The 17,669-nt window shown below is 37.2% G+C and overlaps 1 protein-coding gene and 1 long non-coding RNA gene across 5 annotated transcripts in view; both read left to right on the top strand.

Moving 5' to 3' along the window:
- Nucleotides 1-5,692, top strand: part of HECTD2 (HECT domain E3 ubiquitin protein ligase 2) — a 32,609-nt gene extending 26,917 nt beyond the window's left edge. For all 4 annotated transcript variants that reach the window (XR_005627443.1, XM_039709143.1, XM_039709145.1 and 1 more), the window contains 3 exons: nucleotides 296-411; nucleotides 991-1,134; nucleotides 3,167-5,692. Coding sequence is in view for 3 of the 4 variants with exons in the window: in XM_039709143.1 (XP_039565077.1) it covers nucleotides 296-411; nucleotides 991-1,134; nucleotides 3,167-3,287 (381 nt within the window). In the remaining variant the exon portion in view is untranslated. The remainder of the gene's footprint in view (nucleotides 1-295; nucleotides 412-990; nucleotides 1,135-3,166) is intronic.
- A 5,908-nt stretch (nucleotides 5,693-11,600) lies between these two features.
- LOC120502094 lies at nucleotides 11,601-17,669 on the top strand. Its single transcript, XR_005627448.1, has 3 exons — nucleotides 11,601-11,703; nucleotides 13,057-13,149; nucleotides 17,603-17,669. It is a non-coding gene; the product is annotated as an uncharacterized LOC120502094 (long non-coding RNA).

Consider the following 17,669-nt stretch of genomic DNA (forward strand, 5'->3'; position numbering starts at 1 on the left):
TTTGTAGTCTGATCACATCGTAGGCAAGTCAGTGTAATAAATGTAAGAATGATGAAGAAACAAAGAACATAATATGCTGAAATATTGTGTTATCCTGTAATTAACTTTCTACTATAGTAAGGGATTGTTCAAAGTGCTGAGGGATTAATTTTTCTATAATCAGTATGTATCCAAGTTAGACACTTAGGTTGAATGATTTTCTGTTATTTTTTCTGTAATGACAAAAAATTAATCTAGTAGCATCATTCCTCATCTTTTTTTAAAAGTTAAATATTTTGCCCTCGATTTTTGGCAGTTACTTCGTCCAGAGGAGGTTGAAATTCTTGTCTGTGGCAGTCCTGAACTGGACATGTCTGCTTTACAGAGAAGTACCCAGTATGAGGGCTACCAGAAAACTGATCTGACTATACGGTAGGCATGGGTTTTATTCTAATTACTGAGTATAAAATGCCATGGAATGTTAATCTACCAGCAGTATTCTCTTCAAGGATAACCTGAGAATGACTGAAGTTTTAGAAACCTATTTCTAAATAAGACAAAGACACTACTAAATTGTCATAAGTAGGAAGAATTAGATCCTTAATGGTATGTGCTTACTGAATATCCTTAAAAGATTATGACCACATTGATGTGGAGTAGTATGAAGTCTCAGTATTTTTACTACCCAATCTTCTAAAAAATTTTTTTACTCAATTCTTTTTGATACTAAGGACATTTCTATTAGCGAGTAGAAGGCATTTATATTTGTGTAGATAAGTGGGTTGGGGCATCGTTTGGCAAGACATCATTCCAGAATATTGTACTTGTCAATTCCTTGGGAATTTAACCTTGTACATTGGAGTACTGCTGATGTCCTATAGACTATATTAATTAAATTCTCAGTAAGTGATATTCATCATGTACTACCTGTAGTTTTATTATCATCTTCGTGCTATTTTTTTATGATGTCACATCTTGCAACTTTTCCTTCTCCCTCTGCCCCGAGCATAGATACTTCTGGGATGTAGTACTTGGATTTTCTCTGGATCTTCAAAAGAAGCTACTGCATTTTGCTACAGGAAGTGATAGAGTACCTGTGGGAGGAATGGCTGATCTGAATTTCAAGATTTCAAGGAGTGAAACATCCACTAATTGGTAAGTAATGTTTTGGGTTTTTAAAATTTTTTTCATTAAATTTTTTCCCAAGAGCCCTTATTGCTCTTGAATGTCTTTTTACAGAAGAGCAAACAAATGTGCAAAGAAAAAACTGCATGGACTCCTTTAGTTTGCCTTCAAAATGTTATACCCATTTTTGATTGCATAAATTTAAAAAACAAGGAAATTGTTTTTCCAGTCAGTGTTTACATTTGAGGCTGGTAATTATTTATAGGGATTGTTTACATGTTTTCAATTCAAATAAATTATTTATTTAATCATTCCTAACATGACAGCTGATCTAATGAAAATATACCTTGAACTACCATGATTTTTTCTGAATTTTTTGAGTTTGATGGCATTATTTATAGCAAGCCAGTTAATATTATTTTCATTCTTAAGATTGGGGAAAGTCAGTTTAAATAATTTGAAAGCTGTATAGGAAAACTTGCTGCTCTGGAGCTCACTGTGAAGCAGTAATTACTGGCTTTACCTAGATTTCTCAAACACTTAGAGTGATCAAAATACTTAAATGGAACTATATTTTTCAAAGTCTGAATTTTGCTGGCTTTTCTGTGAAAAGCTGATCTAAAGGCATAAACATAATAAATTTTGAGGTTTTAAATTTAATTTTATCCCCTTACTGTGATATTTCTAATGCTTTTCTCAATGAGGTAATAAGTGGTTCCAGTAACATTAAAGGAACATGAAGATCAGATGAAAAATGAAGAATAATCAGTCAACATTTAATCACTCTTTATGTTCCTTCTGTAAATTGTTCTTTTTCTTGAAATGAGAATGTGTGTTTTGAAATAGTGTGCATTTTAAACTGCTGTAGGTCCATTTTTTGCAAGATAATTGTTGCTGTCACACTGCCTGCAAAGGAATAAATGTAGACACCACCATCATATTGCTCACACAATAGGATCAAGTAATGTAATAGCAATAAAAATTGGCAAATTTAATAAAAGCTTCTCAACTTTCCAAATTCTGAAGCCATGACCCCAGTCAAATTAACAGATCTTTGCTGATCATTTAAAGGGCAGGGAGGGGAAAAGTAACTTGAGTTTCTAGATCTGGGGGTTTCATCCACTTTTGAGGATGTTTGCCAATGATCAGAGGCCAAGTTGGCGCCATTCAAAAGTCTGAGGGATGAAATTAAGAGAGACCTAGAGGGCTTTTGAGTCACATAATAAAATATGTGTGTCCAGCTGTAGTACATTTTACAGAGTGTTTTTCAAATGGCAGGTTGAGCTTCAGCTCATTGCCTTTCTCCTGTCTCCCCGCCAAGTCATCAGCTGTAGGACAAGTATATATCCTCAGGTGTGTCATCCATGTCACTTGAGAATTTAAATGACAAGAAGTTCTGTAGCTTTTTATTACCTGTGGCTTATCAAATGAATCCATTCTAGTGAGAAACAAAGTTTCCAGTGTTTCAGTCAGGCATTCCTTAGCCATATCTGCAATAGATATATTCAAGCTCTCTCTCAGAAGAAGCCTGGAACTGAAGTGTTGGTGTAGCTGAGACCAGAATTTGTGAACTGCTATTTTTCCAGCATTTCAGTCAGTCCTTCAGAGCTCCCCACTGAAGTTGTAAGGACCTGTTTTACCCGGCTGAACCCTGAATTCTGAATCCTCACAGACACAGAACTGTGGTTCTTCTAGGTGTGGCTGTACCTACTGCAGGACCCACCTTACTTTTCCATGTTGTAGATTCTTACTATACCCAGATTTTGTGTTTAAAGAACTCGTGTAGTACCTGGAGTTTCCAAACTCTGGAGCTTCCAAAATCTGGAAGATGTTTCCAACATGGGAAAAAAAAAAAAGGTAGGAGGCTGTTCCAGGCAACAAACTGATCTGAGGTACTTTCGACCACAACAGAACTTGAACCAACATTGGGATAAATGTTTCTTTTGTAGGATTTCTTATTTAAGAAATGTTTAACCAAGAATGTATAGGCAATTGGCAGCATTCTGATTCTATGGCATTATTCTTAAATATGTTTTGCTGGGTGTTTTTTAAATTATTTTAGGTTACCTGTGGCCCATACGTGCTTCAACCAGCTTTGTCTCCCTCCTTACAAGAACAAGAAGGAACTGAAGCAAAAGTTAATAATTGGAATTTCAAATGCAGAGGGGTTTGGTCTGGAATAAGATTAAATACTCCAAGAACAGCATTTTTATGTAGCATCCACACTCTTCTGATTGTGCCTTTAAGCTTTTCATTGTCATGTCTCTTGATAATGTGCCAGTTTTATCGCATTTAGATATTTTTTTTAATTAAATAGAAAGTGTATGGTTTTTTCCTGAATGGCAATACATTTGCTGCTTGCTTTGTCACAGAAAGTAGTTCTCTTTGTACAAAAAGCTCATCTGTTTGATAAACAAAACCCAGCTAAGACAATTCCCAAGTGTTAGGCTTTTCTTAATAGCACTTTAACATTAATCATAATTCTTTACATCAAGGTATCCTACTGGGAGAAAATATACAGAATATTTCTCTATTGGTTAATCCCAGTGGCAGCAAAAATATAACATCAGCATGTAGCCTTTTTTTTTTCACAAAGGCAAATAGGAATTTTAGTCTTTATAAAATGTATGTAGTTTTATTCTTCTGGTTTTCCTGCTTGGTGAAACCAACTGTCTAAGAAGTATGTAAATAACTGCCTGTGAAGAAATAGGGTTTTGATAGTGCCATTTACTGCTAAAAAATTATTTTTTATGAATAAGAGGTTTTAGATGTTGTATATTCAGCTTTTACACTTGACTGTACAAGAGTGTTAAAAGGTATTTTTTCAGCTTGAGGGGATTCAAGTTCAAGCTACGAGTATTAAGGAATTTGTATGTTCATTCTTAACAGCAGACTAGCCAGATCTACTGTAGCATTATAGTAAACAAAACTAGATATTTAAAATAAATTCCACATCTGGTGAAATGCTTTAGGAAGAGAATTATATCCACAACCTGTGGAAAACTGATATAGTCTATCACGGCATCATTTTTTTGCAGCAACTTTGTTGAAAGTCTTAAATAAGCTGTGATGAAAGTGAATACAATAACATTTCTGAAGAATGTTGCAACTTTCATTAACTTGGAGACCAGCATTTAAAAATGTTTTGTATTTTTCATTGCACAAACTCTGTGAAAGGCATTCTTGGTATGTCTGCTCTGAGTTAGTAAATTAGCAGCTGGGGAAGAAACGGTTCTAAAATACTGAAGTAATTTTAAGTCTGGGTTTTATTCATTAAATGGAAATAATTTAGCAGCATGCAGTGTAGTAGTTTTAAATATGAACAGCTACTGTGTGTTCTGTAGATTTTTCTTTCAGCTGAATAAGGCCCAGATCACTTGAGACACTTTGGCATCTAATTTGTCAGCTTTCCCCAATGACTTCTGCTGGGGCATGGATGCATATCTATCTTGTAGTGTCTGCACTCAAATACTATATTAGTCTTCTTTCTTTCTCTGTATTATTTACATACAATCAACAGATTTACTGATGATCAACAAATTAATCTGTCTAATTCATGCTTTCAAAGCTGTTCTGGATATTCTTCAATAGCTAAGAGTAAAATTTTTTTTTTTTATTTCTCCTAGAAAAGTTACTGGTGATTTTACTGTTTTATTAAGGCAGAGATAAATATTAGGATATTTTAGAATATTTGACACTGTATTCATAGTGCTGTCTTTGAAACTAGTAATAAAATTTCCATTAGCTTTAGCCTGGAACTATACTAGTTAGCACAAAGTGTGCTAAAAGCAGCACTGAAAAATTCTGCATTTTTACATTATATCTCCCAAATGGACATTTTAAAATAAATTTTAACTTGCAGCATTTCAGATGTTGAGAAATAAATTAAGCTTTCACTGTTGCACTGAATGAACTAGATAGCCGCAAGCAATGTTAAATTTCTAACACCTGAATGTGGATGTAAGTAGGAAACCTGGAAACAAAGACCTACTGCCTTTCGTCTGTTGAATTGGATTCGTGAAAGGTGAGCTTATGAATAAATAGCTATACAGTTTATCTGAAAACATGGCAAATTAGCCAAAATATTTTTTTAAGGCTTAAACCTGCTTTTAATAACTATTTATCTACTATTGTTAAAATAAAAGCTTTATCTTTTCTCCTTTTCACTGAATTGCACTTTGCCTTTTGTTCAGTTTTATTTATTGAAGCTTTTTTTGAGATAATGTGTAATATTACCTCAGAATTCTAAAAACGCTATTGTATTTGCATCAGTTTTTAAATCAGATTGTCATTCAAAGACATTTTATATATTTCCTGATGTTGATAAATTAAATAGTAAATTTTGTATTTGTTAAATGAAAGCATTACACTGTATTTATGAAAGAAGCCTCTGATAATTTTAAAAAATTTATTCAATGGTGTTTTGTTCTTGTGTCTTGCCCTGTAACCCAGCAAATCTTTTTTTATCTCCATCATTGTTTTGTACTGTACAAAAGAAATCTTGTTTGTATAAACTTGTTCACTACTAAGTATCTATTTTTATGTATCAAAATTGTCCAGTCATTAAATCAAATATTTCAAATGCTGACCTCACTTGTATAATTTCAGATTTCCAAAATTGGTCATAATGGGTTTAAAATTATGATCAACCTCTCTGCTTTTGGTTTATTTTTCTCTTGAGAAGTTTTCTTTACCATAACAGTTCTCCTAAAACATTGCATAGCTCACTGAGAAGAAACTATGTTCCAACAACCAAACATACACCAAGACTTATATTTCATATTTACAGTCAAAATTACAGGTGTTCTGGTGCATCCCATGGTGTAATAATGCTGTAAAATAGCATGGATCCTCATCATGGATCCAACAACTGGGGTTTTTCCATGTGGAGAAGAGAAGGCTTTGGGAACATGCAATTGCAGCCTTCCAGTACGTGAAGGGGGTTCATGAGAAAGGGGGAGAGGGACTTTTTCTCTGGGGAGATAGCAGCAGGACAAGGAGGAATGGTTTTAAACTGAAAGAGGGTAAGTTTAGATGAGATGGTGAAAGAAGTTCTTTATTCAGAGGATGGAGAGGCACGGGAACAGGTTTTCCAGAGAAGTTGTGGATGCCTCTGGGAGTATTCAAGGCCAGGCTGAATGGAGCCCTGAGGAACCTGGTCTAGTGAATGGCATCCCTGCCCAGGGCTGGGGATTGGAACTGTGTGATCTCTAAGGCCCCTTCCAACCCAAACCATTCTATGATTTTGTGATTCTAACTAAATTTTCCTTTTTTTTCTGAACTACCTCAGTTGCAGGATTACTTGGAGGTGCAAAGCCACAAGCTGTTGTACATTTTTCTGCCTGATTTGAACACTAAAATCAGGACAGACAGGTAACAAGAACATCGTGCTTTCTCATGGACACAGGTCCTGATGACAGAGCAGTTACCTTTGTACCACTCAAGTTACCTACAGATGGCAGCAAAGATGAAGATTGAATCAATTTAATTAGAGGTCAGACTTTCCTCTTAGCTAACAGTAGATATTATAAATGCACATAATGTTAATGTCTTAAAAATTTATATCACAAATAATCGCAAATTTGCAAAGTCAGCAAATATAAATTTACTTACAGCAAACAAATATGGAGAAAGGAGAAGCAGCTTCTTGGATCTAGTGCTGGGTTTTGAAGGTGTCCTCTCTTTTCATTAGAGTTCCTAATGTGGTTTTGGGACCAATGAAAGACTCTGCCAAAACCTCAGACAGCAGATTGATTATACCTGATCTCTGATCAGTCAATAGCCTCAAGACTGATATTTGGAAAGAGGTTAAAACACCTGGCTTGCCTTATCTTGTTTCAGCTAGGGATCAGAAGGCTGGCACTGGGGCTTCAAATTGAAATGCTGTATATACTTTTGATTTTTTGGCCAAAAGTGGTGAGATTCCTTCTATGTAGTAGTAGTTGGTGTTGATACTGGTTGACTTCCTTCAGAAGCAAATGTTATACCCACTGTTAATCTTTGTAGCTGTGGTATTTAGTATTCTTTTAGAGCTCCTTCTTGAAAGAATGAAAATATCTGAAAGGTCCCTCAAAGCCTCTGGTTCCATGTCCTGACTGTCAGACAGTAATATGTTTGGTTTTTTTCCTAGAGCCCCTAGTTGTTTTCTTCGAATAAATTTGTTTAGGTCAAGTAATTTTTCAGCCTATTTCTTTTTTTTTTTTTTTTTAAGGGTCTGTACTCGTCTGTGTGTTGTTGAAGATCCTTGCACTTTTAAATATTCATGTGTATAAGAAAATAATGAGGTGGCCTGGTCTGCCACAGCTGTTTCACTTGTGTTAGAAGTGTTCTAATTAATAGTGAAGTAGGTTTTGTTGTTAAATTAATGAGCAAAAATGGCCCCCAGTGATCTGCACCTTTCAAATTGTTAATTAAATTCTCACTTAATTATTTGAACCCCAATGCCTTTATGTAAAACACAACAGGTCAAGGAAGATGGAGAGATTTTTTTCTGATGATATGGTGAAGCAGTTGCTCATTAGACTCTGGAAAGGTGGGAAAAGTTCACATAAGTTGGGCAAACTAAGTTCAGTTCTGGACTCTTCTGCAGTACTAGAGTTAATAATGGAGTTAAGTAATACCTTTATGCATAATGAAATGATATATCATTAATGTCTTGTGTGTTCTACTACAGCAAGGTTTCATTTACTATTTTTCTTTTTGGGATCAATTTAATGATTTGGCACTTATAGTGAGTGAGAGTTTTACTTTTTGATGTAGTATTTTCTTCCCATGAGAGCCATTCTAGATTCTGTAGATATATGGTGTTCAGGTTTAATTTAAGGGCTTCTTGTTTATTTGCTGCTTTAACTCTATAACATGGTTTCTATTAACCAGGAGAGATGAATCTGCTCTCACAGAATCTTTAGTTATGTTCTCACCAGGATCTCTGGCCGTTGCCATACTATGGATAATAACAATCCAGCCTCCACTGGCATTACCAGAACAGAACTATCTGAGGCTACATTATGTAATTCAAACAACTTGTCAAGGGGTGAGTTTACTCAGTGTACATTCAATCTCTGCTCTAGTGGAGAGCTAGAACATGAATTTTTTTTGCTATTTGTTTTGTGTCAGTAGCAGTACTGTGGAAGTCAAGAACTGTATTTTGTCCTCTGGAAAAATTAATCCAGCAGGATATAAAGTAGCTAAAGCACAGCCATTTTTGAAAGCCACAGGGTTTAAACTCAAATATGTGGGTCTTGGTTTTGGTTGTCTTCTGGTGAATTTATGAACCTCACAATGCTGGTTTCCAAAGACTGTGTAGTGCTTGGGGCTTTTAATAGTTGGCTTTGATTAGTGGTAATGTGCCACACTGAGCAGAGAAGGCATTTAATTTTGTCATCTTGCTCAAGTACTTTAAAGAGGGATCTTTTCCCAACTCTGTCTGGATTCCAAGATGGAAAAGTATCTTGCTCAGATACTTGAACACCCTCACAAGACATGTTTTCTATATTAAATGCATATTAATTCTTTAACCTTTATTAATAGAAAATTTATTTAACCATAGCAGGTAAATGTGGTCTGTGTAAAATAGAGATGAGCATAGTAGCAGAATAGAAGAAATTTACTTCCTTAGCATTTTAATGGAATCACTTTTTAGTTACAGAAATCTAATTTTATTTCCTTAAATGATGAGGTTACATATTTCTAGAGTAGAATATCTTAGAGAGTTTAAGAGCTGAAAATATTTTCTTTAATTCAATAACTGTGTTAGATAAAGCTAAAATTAAAGTCTTTTATTTTCCTATATGCACCCTTGTGTACGTTTATTGCGTTGTCTGATTTTACTGATGTCAATAAAGTGTTCTTCATAACTTTTATTTTGAAATTCCAACATTTCTGGCAATTTTTATCATGAAAGAAAAGGTTTCCCAAATATTGAAAGCAATCAGTATTCATTGGAATTGAAAGTTTTAAAGTAAAAACAGACATTTGTTCCTATTGCATATAGACAAGCTCATTGCATTTTGATTTGAGTGGTTTTGCTTTAGGATCCAGAATCTATTCAATATAATATTTCTGCACATTCGTTGAAAGTGCATTAAGCTGTTACATCAAATGGCACATGCTGGAAGGTGAAAACTCTCTTTCCAGTAGCTTGTGCTACTGGAAATTACTGCAAAATGTGAAAAGGATTCCAAGTTAATAATTGTTTACATTGCTTTGTTAGTTGTCAGATAGGGGCTGAAATCTCCTGTGGTATTACAACCGAGCTGTGTTTGAATTACCAGGGGGATGTTTGCTTTCTTCCTGTTGATTGTCTCCCAGTACATGCTGGCCCAGTTTCTACTGGTGAGGGGTTTCAAACCCTTACGGGGGGTATTTTAATGTATTTCTTATACTGACAATTAGATACCCCTTAATTCTTCATTTTAAAATGGGAAGTTTCTTCAGCAGTCTATAATGCTGGCCAAGAACTCTCAGGTACAGAACTGAAATCTCAATGAAATTAGTTTAGAAACTGTTTTATTTTCCAGATATTTTATGTACCAGATTTTAAACATAAAACACCATCTTATAATCAAAGGTGTTGAGGCAGGCACAACAGCTGTGTCTTCTGTTCCTCATTCCCTGGTTGTTTTTGTGTAAACTGCTGTAGGTATGTAGCAAAAGCACGGGAGATGTTAGGAATGGGTTTTGACATGAAAGTGATAGTATAGGAATTTTTTTTATCTCTTTGTTTACATCCTCTTGTAGCTGTAGTTGTGTATGGTTTTCATCTGTAACTGTTGGCAGTGGGTACACTGCAGCTGGGGATCTGAAGGTATAATTGCTTGCATCATTTTTCACATCATTGTTCAAAAGAAAAAATGGCCTTTCTGTGTTTCTCTTCCCTCTTCAGGGCACCTCAATGCATCAAGGCTTTTCTATTTTATGGTGCAAAGGTAGTCTCGCTTTATCTTTTGCCCTTGAATTTCTTCTCAATTTATTTGTTGCTGGCTTTATTAGTAAGGCTTATTAATTCTAAGTGACATAAGCACAGCTGCTATGCTTAATCATACATTCAGTTAACATTTTCATACTTGTAGGTGTACTGGGAAGATGAAATTGCTACTTTCATGCAGCACAACCAATCCTTGATTAATTTCTCCTGTCATTACTTATAGCAACAATCTGTATTCTTTGTATAGTTCTGCTGCCTTTCACCATGTTCAAGATCTGCTGTCATTCATAATACAGTAGATATGTAATTGTAGAATGATAAAGAAATAGAGGCTTTCACTTTGAATTTTCCTAGATTAGAAAATCATCCTGTTGGCTATTTGTGACCATTTTTTCTAGGTTTTTTGTTTTTTCTTCCCTAGGTATCAGATTTTATTTTGTATTTTCTCAAAACACTGGGTAACTTAAGGGAATTTAACAGGCATTTTAGAGCTGAGTTGTCACTTGCACTCATGAGTTATTTGGCTTGTCTGTCCTTATCCTAGCTAGATGCGATGTCAATCCTCTATTTGCAGCACATCTTCATAAATCAAAGTGATTCTAATATTAAGGAAGAACACATAGATAAAGCTGCTGCAAAAGGATGATGACTTCTGTCTCTAGGGTGCAACTTGTAAATGTGTCTCTGCCTCTTAAGAAGAAAAAGAAAGGCAGATTAAAAACAATTGGTTTGAGGTGGTGGCAGAGGGAAGTGGAGAGAATTGCTGTGCTGTTCTCTCATTTTTGAGGAGCTAGACAGACACTACATATTGAAGATATCCTGGAACAAAAATCCCTGAGGGATAACCCCACAAGCTTCAGATCAGTCGTTGTAACTCAATCTGCTCTTCCTTTTTGTTGCCACTAGTTTATTATTTGAATTACCTTGGGGATGTTTGCTTTTTTCTCTACTGACCCTGTTATAGCCCATGCTTACCTAATTTCTGTTAGTAGTGGGTTTCTCCTGCACTGAATGTCAGAGTTGTGCAAATGAGCCCCACTTAGGAAGTGAAAAAGAAGCCAAGGTTTGTCTTGGACCATATGACATCCCAGCCTTTTCAGCAATATGTAGAAAGCTGAAGAGTTTACCAGTATCTGTCTCAAGTCTGTCTAGAGGGACCCGGTTTTAAGCCAGCCTGATCAATGCTGGTGGGAGACCTTGTTTGCTGAGCCAGCAGAGAGGCTGCAGCAGAGTCTGGCAGTGCAGCAAGCCAGCTTCAGCCCTTCCCTTCAGCTCTGAATGCTTCCCAGTTTTTCACTTTGAAGTCATTGCCACTTGTTTGTGTCACTCAGCCAGTGAAGGCTAGATCACAGCTGAAGCTCACCAGTATCTTGGCTCTGTATTCCATTCATGATTTCTCAATCTTTTTCAAACAGGTTTTGCTAGAAATTGATAAGTGGAGGTGAGCAAATAAATTTGAAATGTAGGTTTGTTACCAAATTGATAGGATTAGTAGGTCAAATACTAGCCATTTATTTTGAAGAAAATAATTATTAAAAAAACCCCACCATCTCTCTGCCTTTTTTAGGTTTTTTGGATTTGGATTTTGTTTCAGTGGATTTGTTGGTGGGGTTCCCAGACTGCCCATAAGCAGGGCACAGGCTGGCTTTGGCTGAAGGAAACTGGACACCGAGGTAACTCTAGGGCAATGTTCTACTTTGTAACTGCTCCTGACCTTCCCTAATACATCTAGTCGGTAGTGTAAGTGCTTATGTCACCACTGACTTACTTTTGTAGCAAAGGTGTCTGATTTTTGCAGTAAGAAATACAGATGTATGTACAATGTATGTCAAAAATTACATTTTATAAATCGAGAATCCATAAACTACAGCTACAGGGTTTTTCATGCTTGCAGCTATTCAAACCTATAGTAATTATCTCTTGTGCATTCAGACCCTGCTGGAGGTTTCCATTTGATCCACAATTGCTGATAAAATTTAATGGCTAATTTCAACTAATGAGCTTTATGGGGAGAAATATTTTATTTACAAAGTGAGGAAGGTGTCGTGCTTTTCCATCTGTTCCCATTCAACACTCAGGTGGTCAGAGCATTTACCAATGGTGGGGGCGGGGTGGGGGTGGAATTGGCTTTCTGAAGGCAGGACTTAATTTTTGGTGTTGGTAACCCTTGAGTTCCTAAATCTGTGGTTTGAATCAGACAGAAGGAGGCTGGTCCTCTCCTCCTCCAGGTGAACACCCTGAGTCACTCTGAGAGAACAGGGTTCTCCCACTGTCATGAGTGCTGCATGAGCTTTTAACTTCTGCAGTTGCTCTTATTAAACATCTCCAAGTGGAATAAAAGCTTCATTTCTGCCTCAGTGGGAACCATGGCCTTCTACTTCCTCACATCAGGAAAATAAAATACCCCCACTGCACTTTTATTTTGATTTATCTTGGGACCGCCCCTGGAGTACTTTGTCCAGGTGTGAGGGTCCCAAGACAAGGACATTGACCTGTTGGAGCAAGTCCAAAGTAGGGCCACTAAGCTGATCTCAAGTCTGGAGCACCTTTCCTATGAAGACAGGCTGAGAGGGTTGGGGCTGTTCAGCCTGGAGAAGAGAGGGTGCCAGGAAGACCTTACAGCACCTTACAGTACCTGAGGGGCTACAAGGCAGCTGGAGAGGGACCTTTGACAAAGGTATGAGGTGATAGGACAAGAGGAATTGGCATTAAGCTGAGATAGGGAAGGTTAGATTAGATATTGGGGAGAAATTCTTCACTGTGAAGGTGGTGAGATACTAGAACAGGATGCCAAGAGAAATTGTGTGCTCCCCATCCCTGGAGATGTCCAAGACTGGGTGAAATAGGGCTGTGAGTAACCTGGTCTAGTGGAAGGTGTCCCTGCCCATGTCAAAGAGTTTGGAACTAGATGATTTTTGAGGTCCTTTTCAACCAAAGCCCTTCTAAGATTGTGTGATTTGATAATAATCTTTGTTTCCTGTAAATCTAGTGATTTGTTAGCTGAACTAAATATTAATCATGCTCAGGAGTGATGCTTGAAACCCTCCCTCCTTCTCACAAGCCAGGTGTGAACCATGGACAAAAGGGACCAAGAATGGGAAAGTATTCTGGAAAGTCTGGTAAGTCTAAAAACTAAATTACTATTCTGTTTCATGTCTCAGTGTGCAATTTTCCTGAGCAATGTGCAAAAATACCAAGCCAGGAATACTTTGTTGGCTTAAAACACAGAGAATACTGTGAAAGACATCCTGGAAAATTGTCCAGTTATTACATAGAACAAACTTCTTTTTTTATTATAGATCTCTGAAAATTGCATGTTTTTATCCTTATATCAGCCCTACAATCTCCAGGCTGCATTTAGCCTTCAAGCCTTCATAAACCTCAAGCCTGGACTCTGAAGCAGTGAAAGGATTCTTTTCTCTGGAGTAGCTTCCTTCTCTCTGGGGAGCTCTGGTGTTGGGTCAGGCCTTGAGCTCAACAGCCTCTAAATGGAGCAGGCAGGGAACCTCTGCATCCCACACTCATTCGCCCTTCACATCAGGTGTGGGATTTATTTCCTCATGCCAGTTGTCTTTCTTCTATGAGAGAAAGAGGCCTTATCGCCAATTCTAACTGTTACTTTTTAATAGTCAAGTCCACATCCCACACTGCATAGTAATTCTGTGTGAACAAGCAAGATTTAAGGCATCCTAAAATTTCCACTTCTATAACATATGGGGGGATTTGTATATATTATTTTTTAGTGGGTATTTGCAAAAGCCATACCACTCTGTGAAAATTTATGAATGCTTTCTAGGCTATTTCTTCTGCAAAGCTCTCTACTGAGTTGCAGATAATTGAAAAAAGAAGTTTAATTGGTTTTTTGCAGATTTTGTTAGTAGAAAATCTTTGCATTTCAAGTGCTGGAGGAGAGTATGCCTATGGCACTTTGAAATTCCATCACTGAACTGTTTTGACTGTTTTGCACTAAATCATGTTTAGATTTGAACCCAACCTGGATTTCATGACTTTTGGTTCTCTGTTCTACTCATTAGCTGGGTTTTTTTCATGTGGGTAAATGAAATACAGAAAGCTTTGAAAACTACTATCTTGAAAAATATGCATTTGGAGCCAAAATGAGACTTTGAATTTTTAATATGCTGCAAAATTCTAAGCTGAAAATAATCCATTTTTATTATAAAGCTTTGAGCAGTTTTGCAGAGATAGGTGTTGAGAATGCTGTGTCATTTGCATTATGGAGCATATCCTGTTAAAGTACTTATTCAAGCCCATGAAAATGTTCACTGATTGCAGAAGGCTTTGGATGAATCCCATACTTACCAACTTGTAAAAATGCTGTCATTACAGAACTCAAGTTTTGACTGTAGGAATTTCAGTTTGACAACTTGATTGGCAAAGACTTTAATACAACTATTTATATACTCAGTGGTTTACAAAATATGTTCCCCAAACTTAACAACTTCATAATTCTCTCCTTATTTATGGAAATCATAACTTTGTGCATAGAATTGCAATCTGCACAATGAAAAGACATATTTCAATCTTTATTTTCTAATACTTCTCCCCTTTATCAAATTTGGATGTTTTGCAAATGTTTGTATAAAACACAGAGCATGCCAAAACCATAGAAGGCTGTTATCCCCTCTGTATATTCCTAAATTGCCTTATTATTAAGTTGCTTCTTATAAATCCTTGAAACACAAATACTTTCAGTTTTAATTGAGGAGGTGTTTGTTTTCAGGTAAATAGCATTCCTGTAGGTTTTCCCCTCTGCCTTGAAGTACTATTGCACCAAATATTGTGCATATTTCTCAAGGAACTTCTCATTTTTTTGTGAACTGATTTTTGTCAAGACGAGGAAAGTAGATTGAAATGGGCTTATAGCTCTCCAATCTGTGGGAGAGACCATAATCAGCTGCAGGAACATTGTGGTTCTGAATATACTATGAAGAAAAAAGAAAAACAGCATGAGCACTTTTGTGTCTGTTTCCCATGGGTATTTATGCAGCATACATTTAAACATTTTTACATGCATCCTGTTCATTTGAGAATTAATAGAAACATAAATTAGCTGCTCAAATTCTGTGTTTGGGCTTAAGTGTGCCTACTCACATTGCAGTATAACTCCCCTGCTGTAGATGAAATTGTGCCTGAGGTGAGTTTGACCATCCATGCCCTTGCAGGACTCTGCATCACGGGGTGCAGTTGCCCCGAGGATGTGGCTGCTGCAGGGGGTACAGACCTGGCACGGATCTGCAGGCAGTGCCTTCCTTACAAAGACTCTCTTGCAAAACTGTTGGCCATTTTTGAATGTTTAGTTTGGAATGATGAGGGTGAATTAATAAAGTAAATCATTGTCTAGAATGTTTAACCTTTGCAATTTCTGCAGGTGGGTGTTTGTGTTGGTGTCTCAACATGAGTTTGTATAATTCATCACCTTTAACTTCATCACAATCACATTTGGGAAATACTTCAAAGACAACAACAAAAAGAGACTACTCTTCCAATCTAACTGTTTTTTTTCATTTATTCTGAAATAGTTGGGTGTTTGTCCCCTACTCACTTGATCTGTTGCTGTTTTTCCCTCTGTTGCAATAGGAGATGTGGTGTTTGCCAGTTGTTCTCTAAAGTTGTTGAAGAACTTTGAGTCAGTCCAAGGCAAGAAATGCTGTTGATAGGCTGGCACAGAGATATGTGGAGAGCTTGCTGGAGTCATGTATATTGTCAGCACCAAGAGCTGTAATTCAGAGTATTAGCAGGAAGAAATCCATTCAAACAAGCAGAGCCATCCTCCAAAAGGTGCAAGGAGCCTCCTCTAAAGGTGCAAGTTCACACTGGGCAGGACTCTGCCCCTAAGGCTTTATCCCCACATAAATCCTCACTTCAGTCTGATGGAGTGTTTGCCCAAAAGACCGCTGACACTTTAGGATGTAAAAAAAAAAAAAAAAATATGTTCTTAAAAACCCTGAAAGTATTTCCTCTGCAAGAACATACACAGTCTTGCATTATCAATTTTTTAACCACTGTTAAATGTTTTCTTTATCTAATTCCAATTCACCACCTATTTACCTCTACCTTTTAAATGTAATGCATTCTTGAAGCACAGTAGAGCTTTCATTTAATGCTGCAGTTTGTGCGTGTGATTTGTGCATTGTGGACATCAGACTACTTAGAGTAACCTGGTGTCTGGCACTCGCTCTCTAAAGCTGGGTTTGTGGGCTTTGGCCCCTCCAGTGGTGTGGTTCATCAGCAGGAGCTTTCTCCTGGCAGAGGGCTGTCCCAGTCCTACAGTTTCACAAAACTGTTCAAATGAAACTATAGTTTAATTTACCTTTATATAATTTAGCTTTGTTAAAGGTGAACTGTCTCTTCTTCAAGGGTGAAATTGCTGATTTTGAGAAGGAGATAATTTCCCTTGTTTATGCTCTTACCAGTCTTCTGGTAACAGTCCACAGGGGAGGGACCCAGCATTGCTTCTCCAGGATGGAGCCAAAGCCTGTTTGTGAGCTGGACTGGATTTGCAGCTGAAGGAACAGCTTCTTGTGCCAAGGCTATCAGCCTGCCCTCTCAGTAACAAGGCTCTTGTTAGTATTAGTGTGTGAGCATGACTTGGCAATCACAGGCATGCTTCAGGCAAGCAAAAACGCTATTTCAGACTATTCTTGAGCACCCTTCCAATACTCTCACTGTCATGTCTCATTGCAGACACTTCTCATAAAGGTGAGCACAGCAGCTTGCAAAGAGATGGGGAATGAAGCAAAAGAAACCAGAGTTTATGTTCTTTTTACCTAAAATTCCTGATTTTTTTTTAATTTAGGTCTGCACTAGACCTTGTCTGTGACAGCAATTGCCTCTGAGTCTCCATGAGCCAAGTGTATTTGGCTGAGGCCACTCCTCACACACTTCTTTCTGCTGTAGTCACTTCTGAACATGAGCAGGCAGATGAAAAGGGAAATGGCAGGCAAGGTACTATGTACCCCTTTCTTCCCCCATGCATTCCCAAGTCCTGTGTTGTTACCAGTTCAGTAAGACAGCGAGTGATCACAGGATGCAGAAGATTACAAAAGCCAACAACAGGAAACAAAACAAGACAGCAAGTGATCACAGGATGCAGAAGATTACAAAAGCCAACTCATCTATCAGGTGCCAGGAAACAAAACAAAACAAACAATAAAAAGACAAGAAAATGAACAAACAAAAAAACCAAACAAAAAGCCCCACCATAACTACCAAATGGAAATGGTTCATCTGCCACATGAGGCACAGCACATTGTAGGAGCCTGCTCACCCCTCTGGTGCCAGTTTCCTGCTGAGGGCAGAGCATCGGCATCTTGAGCAGCTGATGGCAAGAGGCAGCATCTCATGCCAATTTTAAGGTCATGAATACAGCAATAAATCTGCAAGGATTTCAGTAGCAAGGCCTGTCCTGTTTCCCTAAGGCTGGTCATGTTACTAAATCTGATCTGAAAGCTATGTATCTGTTGTAAATTATCCTTTCCTAAGCCCTTTTCCAACCTCCACAAACTTTCTGCAAAACCAGATGGGGATTTAATCACTGTTCTGCTTTTTTAGGCTTGCCTTGGGATTAGTATTATAAAAATCAAATGGGAAAGTAATGAAAGTACATCTTCTTGGCAAG

This window comes from Passer montanus, unplaced genomic scaffold, assembly GCF_014805655.1.
Source record: "Passer montanus isolate IOZ18808 unplaced genomic scaffold, ASM1480565v1 scaffold21, whole genome shotgun sequence".
Taxonomy (NCBI): domain Eukaryota; kingdom Metazoa; phylum Chordata; class Aves; order Passeriformes; family Passeridae; genus Passer; species Passer montanus.